At 42.7% G+C, this 17,301-nt stretch overlaps 1 protein-coding gene across 1 annotated transcript; it reads right to left on the bottom strand.

Moving 5' to 3' along the window:
* Window positions 1-8: 8 nt before the first annotated feature.
* lrrc61 (leucine rich repeat containing 61) lies at window positions 9-17,056 on the bottom strand. Its single transcript, XM_070439571.1, has 7 exons — window positions 16,292-17,056; window positions 10,041-10,168; window positions 5,981-6,033; window positions 3,048-3,127; window positions 2,881-2,949; window positions 686-811; window positions 9-236 (listed from the first exon to the last, which is right to left on the bottom strand). The coding sequence occupies exons 1-7, from the start codon at window positions 16,320-16,322 to the stop codon at window positions 43-45; spliced, it is 681 nt and encodes a 226-aa protein (XP_070295672.1). The 5' UTR covers window positions 16,323-17,056; the 3' UTR covers window positions 9-42.
* Between the last annotated feature and the right edge of the window lie 245 nt (window positions 17,057-17,301).

Genomic DNA, 17,301 nt, shown 5'->3' with positions numbered 1-17,301 from the left:
GCTTGGTGCACATTTAAACAGTGTACTGTTCTGGTGCACATTTTAAACAGTGTACTGCTTTGGTGCACATTTAAACAGTGTACTGCTCTTTGGTGCAACATTTAAACAAGTGTACTGTTTTGGTGCACATTTAAACGTGTACTGCTTTGGCTGGTTCTTGAGGCTCAGAGATCTCTCCGTCTGTGAGATGACATGCGTTGCTCTGTTGTTCAGCAGTCTGCATTCATGAAGGACGTCTGTAGGGAGATCAAACACCAGGGGTTAGTTACATTTTCTCCAAGATTGTCAAACCCTAAATCAGGCCTTAGAAGAAAATGGGAAGCTCGTCAAATGTACAGTATTGTATTAGTCCACATACAGTCCATTTAAAGGGATACTTCAGGACGTTGGTAATGAGGCCCTTCATCTACAGAGGCAGATGAAACGGTGGGTACCATTTTTATGTCTCTGTGTGCAGTATGATGGAAGTCGTTTAGCGAGTCAATGCTAGTTAGCTACTTTCTTCAAACTGAACGCAGAGACATACAAATGGTTTCCATGGTTTCCATCTGCCTCTGGGGAAGTAGATGAAGGGCCTCATTACCAACGTCCTGAAGTATCCATTAAACATTTACATTTTATTCATTTAGTAGACACTCGTATCCAGAGTGCATAAATGTTCATAATAACATGGATTAATTCTTACCATTGAACTGTTTGTAGGCCTCGTCTATAATGGCGTTGTTGGATCTCTTGATCTCCCAGAAGTCGTTGTCGACCCAGGGCTTACAGCCAGGCAGCTCTGGTAACTGGCCATTCCTATAGAAACCAGCTGAACAGGGACATAAGAGAACCTTCTGGGTCAAACACTATTTTACCGTTTTCAAATATACAGTACCTTCAGAAAGAATTCACACCCATGGACTTTTTCCACATTTTGTTGTTACAGCCTGATTTTTTTAAATGACTACCTCATCTCTGTATCCCACACACACAATTATCTGTAAGGTCCCTCAGTCGAGCAGTGAATTTCAAACACAAATTCAAGCACAAAAACCAGGGAGGTTTTCCAATGCCTGCACCACCCGATGTCACAGGAAGACCATAAAGATCATCAAGGACAACAACCACCCGAGCCACTGCCTGTTCACCCCGCTATCATCCAGGAAGCGAAACGGTCCCCCAACTTCTCAACAGTAGCAGGTGCATCAAGCGGGGACCGAGAGACCTGAAAAACACAGCTTCTATCTCAAGGCCACAGACTGTTAAACGCCCACCGCACTTACATTTAGTGGCCGCTGCCAACATACAGACCTCAACTCCAGCACCTTTATAATGTAAATGGATGTAATAAACTTACCACATAGTCCACTTTAAAACAAAGCCATTTGTATATGTTTACATTACCACCCCCTACATTACCTCATCATCAGTGATATATACTGTACTTATTACCATTCTACTTGCATCTGCCCATCCTTGATGTAATACATGTATCACTAGCCTCTTTAAACAATGCACTGTTATGTTTACATACCCTACATTACTCATCTCATATGTATTATACTGTACTCGATACCATCTACTGCAATCTTGCCTATGCCGTTCGTGTACCATTCACTCATTATATTTTTATGTACATATTCTTTATCCCTTTACACTGTGTTGTGTATAAGGTAGTAGATGTGTGAATTGTTATGTTAGTTACTCATTGGTTATTACTGCATTGTCGGAACTAGAAGCACAGCATTTCACTACACCACATTAACACCTTGCTAAACCATTGTATGTGACCTAATTAAAATTTGATCTTGAAAAGAACTGTGAGTTTTCAGGAAAAAAAGAAACAGAACACGAGCTAAGCACAGCAAAATCCTAGAGTAAAACCTTGTTCAGTCTGCTTTCTACCAGACAATGGGAGATGAATTCACCTTTCAGCAGAACAATAACCTAAAACACAAGGCCAAATCTACACTGGAGTTCCTTACCAAGAAGACAGTGAATGTTCCGGAGTGCCAGTTACAGTTTTGACTGAAATCTGCTTGAAAAATCTATGGCAAGACTTGACAGAGCTTGAAGAATTGTCAAAAATATTGTGCAATGCTCTTAGAGACTTACCCAGAAAGACTCACAGCTGTAATCACTCTTAGAGACTTACCCAGAAAGACACAGCTGTAATCACTCTTAGAGACTTACCCAGAAAGACTCACAGCTGTAATCACTGCCATTAACATGCCTTGACTCAGGGTTGTGAATACTTATGTAAATGAGATATTTATGTATTTTATTTTCAATACATCTGCTAAAATTGTATTGTGTGTAGATGGGTGAGAAAGTATATTTAATCAATTTGAATTCAGGCTGTAACAACAGAATGTGTAATAAGTCGAGGGGTTTGAATACTTCCTGAAGGCACCGTAACTTCAGCAAGGAGCATATGTTCACTCCATTTCAATATTTTAGTTGTTTYATTTGACCTTTATTTAACTAGGCAAGTCAGTTAAGAACTAATTCTAATTTACAATTATGGCCTACTAAAAGGCAAAAGGCCTCCTGCAGAGACGAGGGCTGGGATTAAAAATATAGGACAAAACACATCACGACAAGAGAGAACACAACACTACATAAAGAGAGACCTAAGACAACAACATAGCAAGGCAGCGACACATGACAACATGGTAGCAATACTACATGGCAGCAACACTACATGGTAGTAGGACAAAACATGGAACAAACATTATTGGGCACAGACAACAGCACAAAAGCAAGAAGGTAGAGACAACAATACATTTTTAGCTGCTCAAAAGTGTAATCTCAGATCGAGTCAAAGAGATGCAAATATACAATGACCTTCTCTGTTCTGAAAATGTCTAATAGTTTCAAGCTGATTGAAATAAATACCTTTGATAGTTTCATCAATGTCTTTGCATAATTTATATAAGTCACTCCCACGTCCAACCACTCTTTCACCTAAAACAGAGCATTGAGCAGGACAGATCATTGTTACTTGACAAACAATATACTATAAAACCTTTAATGAAACATGATATTAATATAAAATGTCTCACCATCCAACACTCTGATGTTTGGGAACATCTCCAGGAGAATGTTCCTGTAGGACGAGTTCTTACAAACTAAAAAACCCAATCAGATGTCAGTATATAAACAGAACCAGATGATGTCAGTCTATAAACCCAACCAGATGATGTCAGTCTCTAAACAGAACCAGATGATGTCAGTCTATAAACAGAACCAGATGATGTCAGTCTATAAATCAAGCAAGGGCTCCAGATGATGTCAGTCTTTATAAACCACCGAGCATATTGCCGCGTCTATAACAGAACCAAATGATGTCATGTTCTCATAAACAGAACCAGATATGTCTCTTGGTCTATAAACGCCAACCTCAGCATGATGTCCTTGTCTATAAACGAACCAATGATGTCAGTTTATAAATACACAGAACAGGATGATTCAGTGCTTATAAACAGCACTCAGATGATGTCAGATCATATAACACAACAGAACCAGATGATGTTCAGTCCTATAAACAGCAACCAGATGATGTCAGTGCACTTATAAACAGAACCAGCAATGATGTCAGTCTATAAACAGAACCCAGATGATGTCGAGTCTATAAACAGAACCAGATGATGTCAGGTCTTTATAAAAGAACCAGATGAGGTGTCAGCTATAATCCAACCAGGTGATGTCAGTCGTTATAAACAGACCAGGTGTATGTCAGTCTATAAACCCAACAGGTGATGGGTCAGTCTATAAACCCAACCAGGTGATGTCTGCGTAGTGCATCTGATTAGTTTCCTAAAAAATCATACTGAATGTAATTGGAATGACTCACCTGGGGTTGGATGTAATTATAGGTGTGTCTTTCATCGAATATTCTCAGCTTCACTCATAGACTGAAGGCCAGTGGATGTATGGTCCAATACTGTTGATGAATTTAAAAACAAAGTTAATTCCCAAATTAAGCTCCAGACTGATCATTCTAAAGCAGAGGTTTTTAAGACAGTGAATGAGGCTCAACCATACCATTCAATAAATGCTAAGAATGTGCAGCCTACACTGTTATGACCTAGTTAACTAGACCTTACATGTTATTGGACCTGCTATTGGCCCTGTTATCTAGACCTAGTTTATAATACCTGTATTGGGGCCTTGTTATTGACTGATTATGGGACCTGTTATTTAATAGGCCTCTTATTTTGGACTGTTATTGGACCTGTTATTAGACCTACAACTTCATCCTAGACCGTGGTATGTGACTGTTATTGCGCCTGCCATTATTAGACCTGTTATTGGACCTGTTTATTCAAGACCTGTTATCTATAGAACTGTATTGGACCTGATTCATTAGTCTGTATCTAGACCACACGTATTTAGACCTGGTATGACCTGTTATTGACCTGTGATATAGAGTACACTGTTATTTAGACCTGTTATGACCTGTATAACTAATACTATGGACCTGTATTAGACCTGTATTAGACCTGTTATTGGACCTCCCCTGCTTCATTAAACTAAAACCTGATATTGGACTGTTATAGACCTGTTATATAGACTGTTATGACTGTTATTGGACCCTGTTATAGTTCCTGTTATTAGACCCTACACTGTTATCTAGACCTGTTATTGGCACCTGTTATTTAGAAGCTACACTGTTATTTGCGGACCTGTGCAATTGACCTGTATTAGACCTCAAGTCCTGTTATTAGCCTACATGTTATTAGACCTCGTTATGCTAGATCATGCTTATAACATTTCTAGACCCTCAATGTTATTTAGACCTGTTATTTAGATCTGTTATAGACCACATGTTCATAGACCTGTATTGGACCTGTTATTGACCTGTTATTTCAGTCCTGTATTTAAGACTACACTGTTATTAGACCCCTGTTATTAGATCTGTTATTAGCACCTGTTATAGACCTGCTTATGTAGACCTGCTTATTAGACCTACACTTGTATACGCTATTCAGACCTGTCTATTGACTTACACTGCTACCTCGCGAACCTAGTTCAGACCTTTTATTAGACCTACTACTGTTTTATTAGACCCTGTTATTAGACCCCCTGTTATTAGATCTGGTTTATTAGACCTGTTCATTAGACCTGTTATTAGACCTGTTATTAGACCTCCACTGTTATTTAGACCTGTTATTAGACTGTTATTAGACCCTCGTTATTTAGACCTGTTATTGACCGGCTTATTTAGACCTACATGTGTACTTTGACCTGTTATTGGACCTGTTTATTGGAACCTGTTTATTGGACCTGCTATTACGATAACCTCACACTGTTACTTACACCTACACCGTTTATAGGCCCTACCTTATCAGGCCACCCTGGTATCAGGCTGTTCCCGTGTGGCCCTCAGTTGAGTGCAGCGTTGCAACGCCAGGTGGTTCATTCCCCAGGCGGGCCGGGACCAGGCATGAATATGCTATTGATCTTCCCCAATTTGTAAGTAGCTCTGGATAAGAGCGTCTGCCCTAAACTGACTTAAATGTAAATTGCTAAATGCTCACTAGCTCACTGTACAATAGAAATACCATAATTTACCCTCGGATATGACATTCACATCTACTGTAACTAGTAAATACATATTTACCTGGACTATGACATCACATTACTTTTACTAGTACCAATAACATATTTACCCTGCGAATATGACTATCACCCATTTACTGTAACTGTAAAATACATAAATCTTACCTGGATATGAGGTTCCCGCCACATTCGGCTTCTGTAAACTGTCACAGCTGGAAAATGTCTTCTGGAAGCAGACAAAACATTAAAAACATTTCAAGCTGGAATCGTTAATGCGAGAAACTGCCATGTTGGTTTTGGGAATATTTATTTTTTTTTTTTTTTTTTTTTTTTTTGCAGCACCTCAGTCGGTAACAAAACATATAAAGGCGTCTAGGCGATCCAGTGGCGCCGTTTCCCCTCATGTGAGATATCTCATTAAAGGCTCTCATACAACGGACCACCACCGGACATCTCCACACCGTCACACTTGACCACCTCTGCTATCTGTAATAGCACAATGCGCACCAGAGACTACACGATGCATCCCAGAAACGTTTCACATGCAGTGTGCTGCTATTGTAATATTCCTATACCTAAGTAAGATCCTGGCTTGGCTGACACGCTTGCAGTATCTGCTAGTAGTCTCAGAGAAGAGAGTGGAGCCGCGCTCTAGTGATGTTGTTACCAGACAAGATCCAGTCCTCTCCAGATTATACAGTCCCCGATACAAGCCCTCGATCACTAGATCCCTGGACCCGAGAACAGACAATCAACCTACGGCACGCCCTCTTGTTACAAACCATTCACAAACCAGCTGATCCTGCGAAAAACACACATAGCCACACCAACACATGTCTTTAAACGGAAAGGGCTTACAATCAAGCTCATGATGTGAAGCAGCCAAGATGAAGCTAGAAGACTGTGTATTCACTAGAGAGAAAGCAAGTACGACGAAACAACAACTTTCTAGCTACGCGTTCTGGTTCTGGCCTAGATTAGAAACTGCAGAAGCTATCCGACAACAACAAACCTCTTCTAGACTAGCGGGCCTCTGTTCTGAGCTGAATTAGAAACTGAAGTACGCACAACCAACAAACCCTTCTAGCTAGGGCTGGTTCTGGCTAGATTAGAAATGAAGTACGACAACACAAACTCTTCTAGCTAGGTCTGTTCTGGCTAGATTAGAACAACTGAACGTACGACAACAACAACTCTTTCTAAGCTAGCGTCTCTCGTCTGCCTAGTATAGATTACTGAGTACGACAACTACAACCTCTTCTAGCTCAGTCTGTTTGCTAGATGTAGAAACTCGAAGTCGACAACACCAAAACCTTCTGCTAGCGTCTGGTTCTGGCTAGACTTAGAAACTGAAGTAGACAACTAACAACTCTTCTTAGCATAGCGTCTGGTTCTGGCATGATTAGAAACGGAACGTACGACACAAAAACCTCTTTCTAGTAGCGTCTGGTTCTGCGCTAGATTAGACAACTGATACGACAACAACAAACTCGTCTAGCTAGCGTCCTGGTTCTGGCTAGTATTAGGAAACTGAAGCTTACGACACACAACAAACTCTTTCTAGCTAAGCTGTCTGGTTCTGGCTTTAGATTAGAATACTGAAGTACGACAACAACACCCCTTCTAGCTACGTCTGTTCTGGCTAGATTAGAAATGAAAGTACGACAACAACAAACTTTCTTAGCTAGCGTTCTGTGTTCTGGCTCAGATTAGAAACTGAAGTACGACAACACACCTCTTACTAGCGTAGCGTTCTAGGTTCTGGCTTTGATTTAGAAACTGAAGTACGACACACAACAAACCCTTCTAGCTAGCGTCTGGTTCTGGCTAGATTAGAAACTGAAGTACCACACACACAACAAATCTTCTAGCTAGCGTTGGTTCTGGCTAGATTAGAAACTGAAGTACGACAACAACAAACCCTTCTAGCTAGCCGTTCTGGTTCTGGCTAGATTATAGAAACTGAAGTACGACAAAAACAAACTCTCTAGCTAGCGTCTGGTTCTGGGGACTTAGATAGAAACTGAAGTACGACAACAACAAACTCTTCTAGCTAGCGTCTGGTTCTGGCTAGATTAGAAACTGAAAGCTACGACAAAACAAACCCTTCTAGCTAGCGTCTGGTTCTGGCTAGATTAGAAACTGAAGTACGACAACAACAAACTCTTCTAGCTAGCGTCTGGTTCTGCTAGATTAGAAACTGAAGTACAAACAACAACAAACTCTTCTAGCTAGCGTCTGGTGGGTCTGGCTGATTAGAAACTGAAGTACGACAACAAACAACCCTTCTAGCTAGCGTCTGGTCTGGCTAATTAGAACTGAAGTACGACCAACAACAAACTCTTCTAGCTAGCGTCTGGTTCTGCTAGATTAGAAACTGAAGTACGACAACAACAAACTCTTCTAGCTAGCGTCTGGTTTCGGCTAGATTAGAACTGAAGTACGACAACAACCCAACCCTCTATCTAGCGTTGGCTCTGGTCGTAATTAGAAACTGAAGTACGACAACAACAACTCTTCTAGCTACGTCTGGTTCTGGCTAGATTAGAAACTGAAGTACGACAACAATACAAACTCTTCTAGCTAGCGTCTGGTTCTGGCTAGATTAGAAACTGAAGTACGACAACAACAAACCCTTCTAGCTAGCGTCTGGGTTCTGGCTAGATTAGAAACTGAAGTACACAACACAACAAACTCTTCTAGCTAGCGTCTGGTTCTGGCCTAGATTAGAAACTGAAGTACGACAACAACAACCTTCTCTAGCCTAGGTCTGGTTCGCGGCTAGATTAGAAACTGACAAGTACGACAACAACAAAACTCTTCTAGCTAGCGTCTGGTTCTGGCTAGATTAGAAACTGAAGTACACAACAACAAACTCCTTTCTAGCTAGCGTCTGTTCTGGCTAGATTAGAAATGAATACGACAACAACAAACCCTTCTAGCTAGCGTCTTCTGTTCGGCTAGATTAGAAACTGAAGTACGACAACAACAAACTCTTCTAGCTAGCGTTCTGGTTCTGGCTAGTTAGAAACTGAAGTACGAACAACACAAACTCTTCTAGCTCAGCGTCTGGTTCTGGCCTAGATTAGAAACTGAAGTACGACAAAACACAACCCTTCTAGTAGCGTCTGGTTCTGCTAGATTAGAAACTGAAGTACGACAACAACAAACTCTTCTAGCTAGCGTCTGGTTCTGGCTAGATTAGAAACTGAAGTACGACAACAACAAACTCTAGCTAGCGTTCTGTTCTGGCTAGATAGATACTGAAGTACGACAACACAACAAGACCCTTCTCTAGCTAGCGTCTGGTTCTGGCTAGATTAGAACTGAAGTACGACAACAACAACTCTTTCTAGCTAGCGTCTGGTTCTGGCTAGATTAGAAACTGAAGTACAAGACAACTACAAACTCTTCTAGCTAGCGTCTGGTTCTGGCTAGATTAGAAATTGAAGTACGACAACAACAAACCCCTCTCTAGCTAGCGTCTGGTTCTGGCCTAGATTAGAAACTGAAGTACCACAACAACAAAACTCTTCTAGCTAGCGTCTGGTTCTGGCTAGATTAGAAACTGAAGTACGATAACAACAAACTCGTCTAGCTAGCGTCTGGTTCTGCCTAGATTAGTGAAACTGAAGTACGACAACAACAAACCCTTCTAGCTAGCTTCTGGTTCTGGCTAGATTAGAAACTGATGAAGTACGACAACATCAAACTCTTCTAGCTAGCGTTTCTGGTTCTGGCTAGATTAGAAACTGAAGTACGACAACAACAAACTCTTCTAGCTAGCGTCTGTTCTGGCTAGATTTAGAAAACTGAAGTACGACAACAACAAACCTCTTCTAGACTAGCGTCTGGTTCTGCCATAGAATTAGAAACTGAAGTACACAACAACAAAACCCTCTCTAGCTAGACGGTCTGGTAATTGCGAGCATAATATGACAACTGATCAGTACCACAACATAACAAAACTCGTCTAGCTAGCGTCTGTTCTGGCTTAGATTAGCAACGTGAAGTACGACACAACAAAACCCTTTCTAGCCTGGCGTCTGGTTCTGGCTGATTGAGAAACTGAAAGTACCGACAACAAGCAAACTCTGTTTTACGTAGGTGCCAGATTAGAACGAAGTACGAACAACACTTCTAGCGTCTGGTTCTGCGTAGATTTTGAAACTGATAGTACGACAACAACAAGAACTCTTCTAGTAGCGTCTGTATGTCTGCTAGATTAGAAACTGAAGTACGCACAACAAACCCCTCTACGCTAGCGTCTGGTTCTGGCTAATCTAGAAATGAAGTACGACAACAACAAACCTTCTAATACGTTGACTCTGACTGAGACGCCCTTCTTTCTAGAGGTCTGGTTCTAGATTAAAACTGAAGTACGACAACAACCAAACTCTCCTTCTTAGTAGCGTCTGGTTCTGGCTAGATTAGAAACTGAAGTACGACAACAACAAACTCTTCTAGCTAGCGTCTGGTTCTGGCTAGATTACAAGGTGACAATGATGTAATCTGATTTTACCGAGACCTCGGAGCTTCAGGAACAGAATAGATTCCAGATCAAACTCTCCCGTCCGGGACTTCAGCAGCACAGCCGTCACCTTGGAGATTCTCTCGGTTTCTGGGATATAAAGGAGGAGAAGAAGATAAAACTAGTGTGTGAGTCAGAGAGGATGTCTGCACTGGAACAACACTAGTTAACCTGTCTATTGTAGTCAGAGTGGAGGATATCAAATCAAATCAAATCTTATTTGTCACATGCGCCGAATACAACAGCTGTAGACTTTAGTGAAATGCTTACTTTCAAGCCCTTAACCAACAATGCAATTTTTTTTTTAATTAAGTAAAAGTTAAGTAAAAAAATTGAAAATATAAGTAACAAATAATTAAACAGCAGCAGTAAAATAACAATAGCGAGGCTATATACAGGGGGTACCAGTTAGTCGAGGTAATATGTACATGTAGAATTATTGAAGTCACTAAGCATAAATAACAAACAGAGTAGCTGCAGCCGAAAATACGGGGGAGGGGGTGGGGCAATGCAAGTAGTCTGGGTGGCCCTTTGATTAGCTTTTCAGGAGTCTTATGGATTGGGGGTAGAAGCTGTTATGAAGCCTTTTGCACTCCGGTACCGCTTGTCGTGTGGTAGCAGAGAGAACAGTCTATGACTAGGGCCTTCCTCTGACACCGCCTGGTATAGAGGTCCTGGATGGCAGGAAGCTTGGCCCCAGTGATGTACTGGGCCGTAAGCACTACCCTCTGTAGTGCCTTGCGGTCAGAGGACGAGCAGTTGCCATACCAGGTAGTGAAGCAACTAGTCAGGATGCTCTCGATGGTGCAGCTGTAGAACTTTTTGAGGATCTGAGGACCCATGCCAAATCTATTCAGTCTTCTGAAGGGGAATAGGCTTTGTCGTGCCCTCTTCACGACTGTCTTAGTGTGTTTGGACCATGAAAGTTTGTTGGTGATGTAGACACCAGGGAACTTGAAGCTCTCAACCTGCTCCATTACAGCACCGTCGATGAGAATGGGGGCGTGCTCGGTCCTCCTTTACCTGTAGTCTACAATCATCTCCTTAGTCTTGATCACGTTGAGAGAGAGGTTGTTGTCCTGACACCACACAGCCGGTCTCTCTTGATGATGGTGTTGGAGTCGTGTCTGGCCACGCAGTCATGAGTGAACAGGGAGTACAGGAGGGGACTGAGCACGCACCCCTGAGGGGCCCCGTCTTGAGGATCAGCGTGGCGGATGTAAAGTCGTGGCCAAAAGTTGAGAATAACACAAATATGAATTTCCACAAAGTTACAGTTACAGACTGTTTTTAACACAACAGTTATAGACTGTTTTCTCTGCTACCGCACGGCAAGCGGTACCGGAGCACCAAGTTGAGGACCAAGAGGCTCCTCAACAGCTTCTATCCCGAAGCCATAAGAATTCTGAACAATTAATAAAATCGCCACCGGACAATTTACATTGATCCCCCCACCCCCTTCCTTTTGTACACTGCTGCTACTCTTTGTCTATTATCTATGCATAGTCACTTCACCCCCACCCCATGTACAAATTACCTCTACTAACATGTACCCCCGCACACTGACTCGGTACCGGTGCCCCCTGTATATAGCCTCGTTATTCTTATTGTGTTACTTTTTTAGTATTACTTTTTATTTTAGTATAATCGGTAAATATTTTCTTAACTCTTCTTGAACTGCACTGTTGGTGACAAATAAAGTTTGATTTGAGACTATGTGTGGAAAATGATTTAAGACAGACTCTCTCCAATACAACCCAACATTGCAGAGTTATGTGCATCCTTTCAAGCACACCCTTCTCATTAACCTGTGGTGAGTTATTCACCATTTTTAGGAACAAATAAGGTTTTATATGTAAGATGGTTAAATAAAGAGCAAAATGATTTATTATTTATTTGTGCCCTGGTTCTATAAGAGCTCTTTGTCACTTCCCACGAGCCGGGTTGTGAAAAACACACACATTCTTATGTTTAATAAATGTACAGGTACAGCTGACCCTGGTGCTAGAGGGGATACGCTGACCCTGGTGCTAGAGGGGGTACAGCTGACCCTGGTGCTAGAGGGGATACGCTGACCCTGGTGCTAGAGGGGGTACAGCTGACCCTGGTGCTAGAGGGGGTACAGCTGACCCTGGTGCTAGAGGGGGTACAGCTGACCCTGGTGCTAGAGGGGTACACAGCTGACCCTGGTGCTAGAGGGGGTACAGCTGACCCTGGTGCTAGAGGGGATACGCTGACCCTGGTGCTAGAGGGGGTACAGCTGACCCTGGTGCTAGAGGGGATACGCTGACCCTGGTGCTAGAGGGGGTACAGCTGACCCTGGTGCTAGAGGGGGTACAGCTGACCCTGGTGCTAGAGGGGGTACAGCTGACCCTGGTGCTAGAGGGGGTACAGCTGACCCTGGTGCTAGAGGGGGTACACTGACCCTGGTGCTAGAGGGGTCTGACCCTGGTGCTAGAGGGGGTACAGCTGACCCTGGTGCTAGAGGGGGTACAGCTGACCCTGGTGCTAGAGGGGGTACGCTGACCCTGGTGCTAGAGGGGTACAGCTGACCCTGGTGCTAGAGGGGTACAGCTGACCCTGGTGTAGAGGGTTTGCTGACCCTGGTGCTAGAGTGGGTACAGCTGACCCTGGTACTAGAGGGGTACAGCTGACCCTGGTGCTAGAGGGGGTACAGCTGACCCTGGTGCTAGAGGGGGTACACAGCTGACCCTGGTGCTAGAGGGGTACACAGCTGACCCTGGTGCTAGAGGGGGTACGCTGACCCTGGTGATAGAGGGGGTACAGCTGACCCTGGTGCTAGAGGTTAACAAACTAAACCAGTCCATATGTTCAAACCCACAGTAGAGTACTGAGTACAGCACAGTGAGTAGAGCACAGTAGAGTACTGAGTACAGTACAGCGAGTAGAGCACAGTAGAGTACTGAGTACAGCACAGTGAGTAGAGCACAGTAGAGTACTGAGTACAGTACAGCGAGTAGAGTACAGTAGAAGTACTGAGTACAGTACAGCGAGTAGAGCACAGTAGAGTACAGTAGAGTACTGAGTACAGTACAGCACAGTGAGTAGAGCACAGTAGAGTACCGAGTACAGTACAGCGAGTAGAGTACAGTAGAGTACAGTACAGTACAGCGAGTGTAGAGTACAGTAGAGTACTGAGTACAGTACAGTACAGCGAGTAGAGCACAGTAGAGTACTGAGTACAGTATAGCGATAGAGTACAGTAGAGTACTGAGTACAGTACAGCACAGTGAGTAGAGCATAGTAGAGTACCGAGTACAGTACAGTACAGCGAGTAGAGTACAGTAGAGTACTGAGTACAGTACAGTGAGTAGAGCACAGTAGAGTACTGAATACAGTACAGCGAGTAGAGTACAGTAGAGTACTGAGTACAGTACAGCACAGTGAGTAGAGCACAGTAGAGTACTGAGTACAGTACAGCGAGTAGAGTACAGTAGAGTACTGAGTACAGTAGAGCACAGTGAGTAGAGCACAGTAGAGTACCGAGTACAGTACAGCGAGTAGAGTACAGTAGAGTACTGAGTACAGTACAGTGAGTAGAGCACAGTAGAGTACTGAATACAGTACAGCGAGTAGAGTACAGTAGAGTACTGAGTACAGTACAGTACAGCGAGTAGAGCACAGTAGAGTACCGAGTACAGTACAGCGAGTAGAGTACAGTACTGAATACAGTACAGCGAGTACAGTAGAGTACTGAGTACAGTACAGTACAGCGAGTAGAGCACAGTAGAGTACCGAGTACAGGTACAGCGAGTAGAGTACAGTACTGAGTACAGTACAGCGAGTAGAGTACAGTAGAGTACTGAGTTACAGTACAGCGAGTAAGTACAGTAGAGTACTGAGTACAGTACAGCAAGTAGAGTACAGTAGAGTACTGAATACAGTACAGTACAGTGAGTAGAGCACAGTAGAGTACTGAGTACAGTACAGCACTGTACAGTAAGTAGAGCTGATTGGTTAAAAAACACATTCCAGACAGTGTCGTTTCACAGTTACCACCGGCTAAATCTATACGTTGAAATGTTATTTACTCTGTTCCATCTGACTGCACAATCCACTGTCTCATCAGCCCTGCCAGGCAATTTATAAACTTGATCTCCACTATAAAAATAATCTAGACATTCTCTCACATTTTCTTTAGACTAACATTTAGTTTACAACAGCGGAGATTTGTATAACCTTGCTGTTTGTCTCTCTGACATTTGCAACATTCTTTCAATATTGAAATTGGATCTCCTGCTGTCCCATAGTAAAGAACGTGAGTTGGGACGAGACACAGGCAGGGAGCGTTTCTCAGACAGTCAAAATCATGAATCAGCTGGCATCATTTTTATGGATATATTCAAATAAATGTGAATTGAAAAAAGGTCAAATGAAGTGCAGCTAGTTTGAAGTGATTGTGTTGTAGGCTGTGTTGTAGGCTGTGTTGTTGGCTGTGTTGTGGCTGTGTTGTTGGCTGTGTTGTTGGCTGTTTGTGGCTGTGTTGTGGCTGTGTTGTAGGCTGTGTTGTTTGCTGTGTTGTGCTGTGTTGTGGCTGTGTTGTTGGCTGTGTTGTAGGCTGTGTTGGCTGTGTGTTGTGTGTTGTTTGGCTGTGTTTGTGGCTGTGTTGTTGGCTGTGTTGTTGGCTGTGTTGTGGCTGTGTTGTTGGCTGTTGTGTGGCCGTGTTGTTGGCCGTGTTGTTGGCCGTGTTGTTGGCCGTGTTGTTGGCCGTGTTGTTGCCGTGTTGTTGGCAAGCTCCTCTGAACTACAGTGTCCTGACGAAATTGCACCTGATTAGCTCATTGCTATGGATGTATCCAAATAAATGTCACTAGAAAACAGCTTAAACAAATGCAAATGCAACTACTTTGCCGTTATTCTGGCTGCACTTTTTGACGTGACTAAGTTAGCCGTAGTTGGCTAGCTAGCAAGCAAGGGATAATAATGTTTGCCAGCGAGTATGGCAATGGAACGTTTAGAACGAACGACTGGGGTCGCGGCTCTGGCAACCGGACCAATAGAACGAACGACCTTCCGGCTTGTGTAGCAAACCTAGATTTGTGTCTGAAACTATATCTTGTGGAAGGATGAAATAGTATAAATAAATTAATCAAATTAATGTTTAATGAAAATATGTCAATCATTATTTGAATATGTTGGTAACCCGGTGTATAAAAGTGATAATGCCCTCGAAACCAGTGTTTTGGAGGATATATTGGCAAGGTTTGCTGGCCCTCGACTTCGGCCTAATAACACCCGTGTCAATATATCCTCCAAACACCAGCTGCTTCAGCATTATCACATAAGTAGAGTACAATACAATACAGGAAAGAGAAGTACAGTATATGATGTAGTAAACTATACTCTATTGTAGTCTGCTCTGTACTATGATGTTTAAACTTGTGAAACATGAGGACAATGACATTCAAACCCATATTTATGCATTTTTGTGCAGTACAGATCAGAGACCCATGATGTAATTCCATTACCAGGTGCAAATCCACTTCACTCAATAACCAAAAGAGATTTGTTGAAAGTCAAGGTGTGATGTCATATCTGACACCCCATTCTTTCTGCACACGTCTTTGAATATTAATTCAGAGCATTTTGTTGGAAAACGTCTTGGCATAAAAACCTGAGGGGGATTTTACTATAATTATGTTATCAAAGTCTACATTTGCACAGTCCTTCCACTAAATTCATTTTTGTAACGTTTTCAGTGGAAATGTTAAAGTAGTCACTGTGAATAGAGTTGTATGGGTTGTTAAACTTTGAAATCAATGGTTGTTTGTCATACATTTTAATGTGAAACAAACGGAGTCAAAGCGTAATGCCGTTACCAGCTCCAAAAGAGTGCTGACTACTACTCTGTCTCGGGGCAAATAAAGACATGAATTCATTGTAGCTTGCTGGTTACATGGCTAAGACTTAGCCTACGCGGCTACCAAGCAAATACAGAGCAATTCATGAATTATGAATGAGTGACTGTGGACGAATATGATACTGTATCAGTGATGGCTTAATAATCAACTAACCTTAAGGAAGAAAAGGTTGTTTGCTATCCGTTATGGTTCGGAATTACGTTAGTTGAGCTGGGTTTGTCAGATGATGATGCAGTAGCGTAACGTTAGCAAGTGGCTGTCCTGGCAGCAGGCTACTGTTGCTCTGTTATTGTTAGCTAGCAACAAGCCATCCATCTAGCTATGAACTCACCTTGATCTTTCATGTCTCTCTTTGAATCCATCCTTATATAGTTAGGTTAGTTAGCTCATGTACTGAACATCGAACTGGATAGTGATTTCTTTGGGAATTTTGAGTGAAATTGTCATCTGTCCTTGATTTTGCAGGACAGCTGACGACGGTAATGTTAGCCAATGCAGCGCGCAGGTAACTACAGGATTAGCTAGCTAGCACGATGGCTAACATAATGCCTATTTGCACACTTGTTGGAAGCAAATGATTCCGCAAACGTTGCTACTCAGTTAAAACCGAAGCGAGCCACAACACACTATATTACTGTGTTCCAAAACGCGAATAAATGTAATGTTGACCTGACTTTGTGTGTTCGCAAAATCCCTCTGGCTATCCACTCCGACCAGAGCACCCTTCATCTGAGTATGCGAGAGCGCAGAATAACTGGTGAATTTACGAATGCGCAACGCCCGTTGAATATGACCGGTGTCAGTAAACGTCGGCCCAAAAAAATCTAAATGATTGCCAGCAGCACAAATACAGTCACCAACGCTCTAGATTACATTAACAACCTAACCAGCTCTGCTGGGTAAGTAAAATGGACAGCGTGTTCAGAAGTATTCTGTCACTTGTGTCTAGAAGTAGCTAGCAAGCTAGGCAATTTTAGACAATTAGCGTTAACTTGGACGCTGCCGTTGAGGTCAGCACGCTGGGACCAAGCCTAMTCCTCCGCCTGAGYGTCCAGARTGCGCCCTGAACGCCCCGAGAGAGAAACGCTCTGAATTTACGAACGCACCCTTAAAGATGACTCCCGGAAGACACGCACAGTTTGTTTTGATATTTCTATGGCAACGTAGCTATCATATACGCAAATCGCAAATGTTTCTTCAAAGCTGTCAACTCACCGCAGTTGTGTTCTGGAACTAGAAAAACGAGGCTACGTATCCTCTTTGAATTCTACTAATACACGGGGAAAACACGACTTAGCCTTTCTGCAGATGAAACAGGAACAATATTTACGTTTGAAAAAT

This window comes from Salvelinus sp. IW2-2015, unplaced genomic scaffold, assembly GCF_002910315.2.
Source record: "Salvelinus sp. IW2-2015 unplaced genomic scaffold, ASM291031v2 Un_scaffold1777, whole genome shotgun sequence".
In the NCBI taxonomy this organism is placed as follows: domain Eukaryota; kingdom Metazoa; phylum Chordata; class Actinopteri; order Salmoniformes; family Salmonidae; genus Salvelinus; species Salvelinus sp. IW2-2015.
This window is presented reverse-complemented; position numbering and strand designations above follow the sequence as displayed.

What these genes read in the sequence shown, in the direction of transcription:
- lrrc61 (XM_070439571.1), bottom strand. Translation starts at nt 16,322, where the DNA reads ATGGATTCAAAGAGAGACATGAAAGATCAAG. An exon ending in AAACATCAGAGTGTTGGATG is followed by an intron (nt 2,950 to 3,047) that starts GTGAGACATTTT and finishes GCTCTGTTTTAG; the next exon opens with GTGAAAGAGTGGTTGGACGT. An exon ending in GGCCTACAAACAGTTCAATG is followed by an intron (nt 237 to 685) that starts GTAAGAATTAAT and finishes ATCTCCCTACAG; the next exon opens with ACGTCCTTCATGAATGCAGA.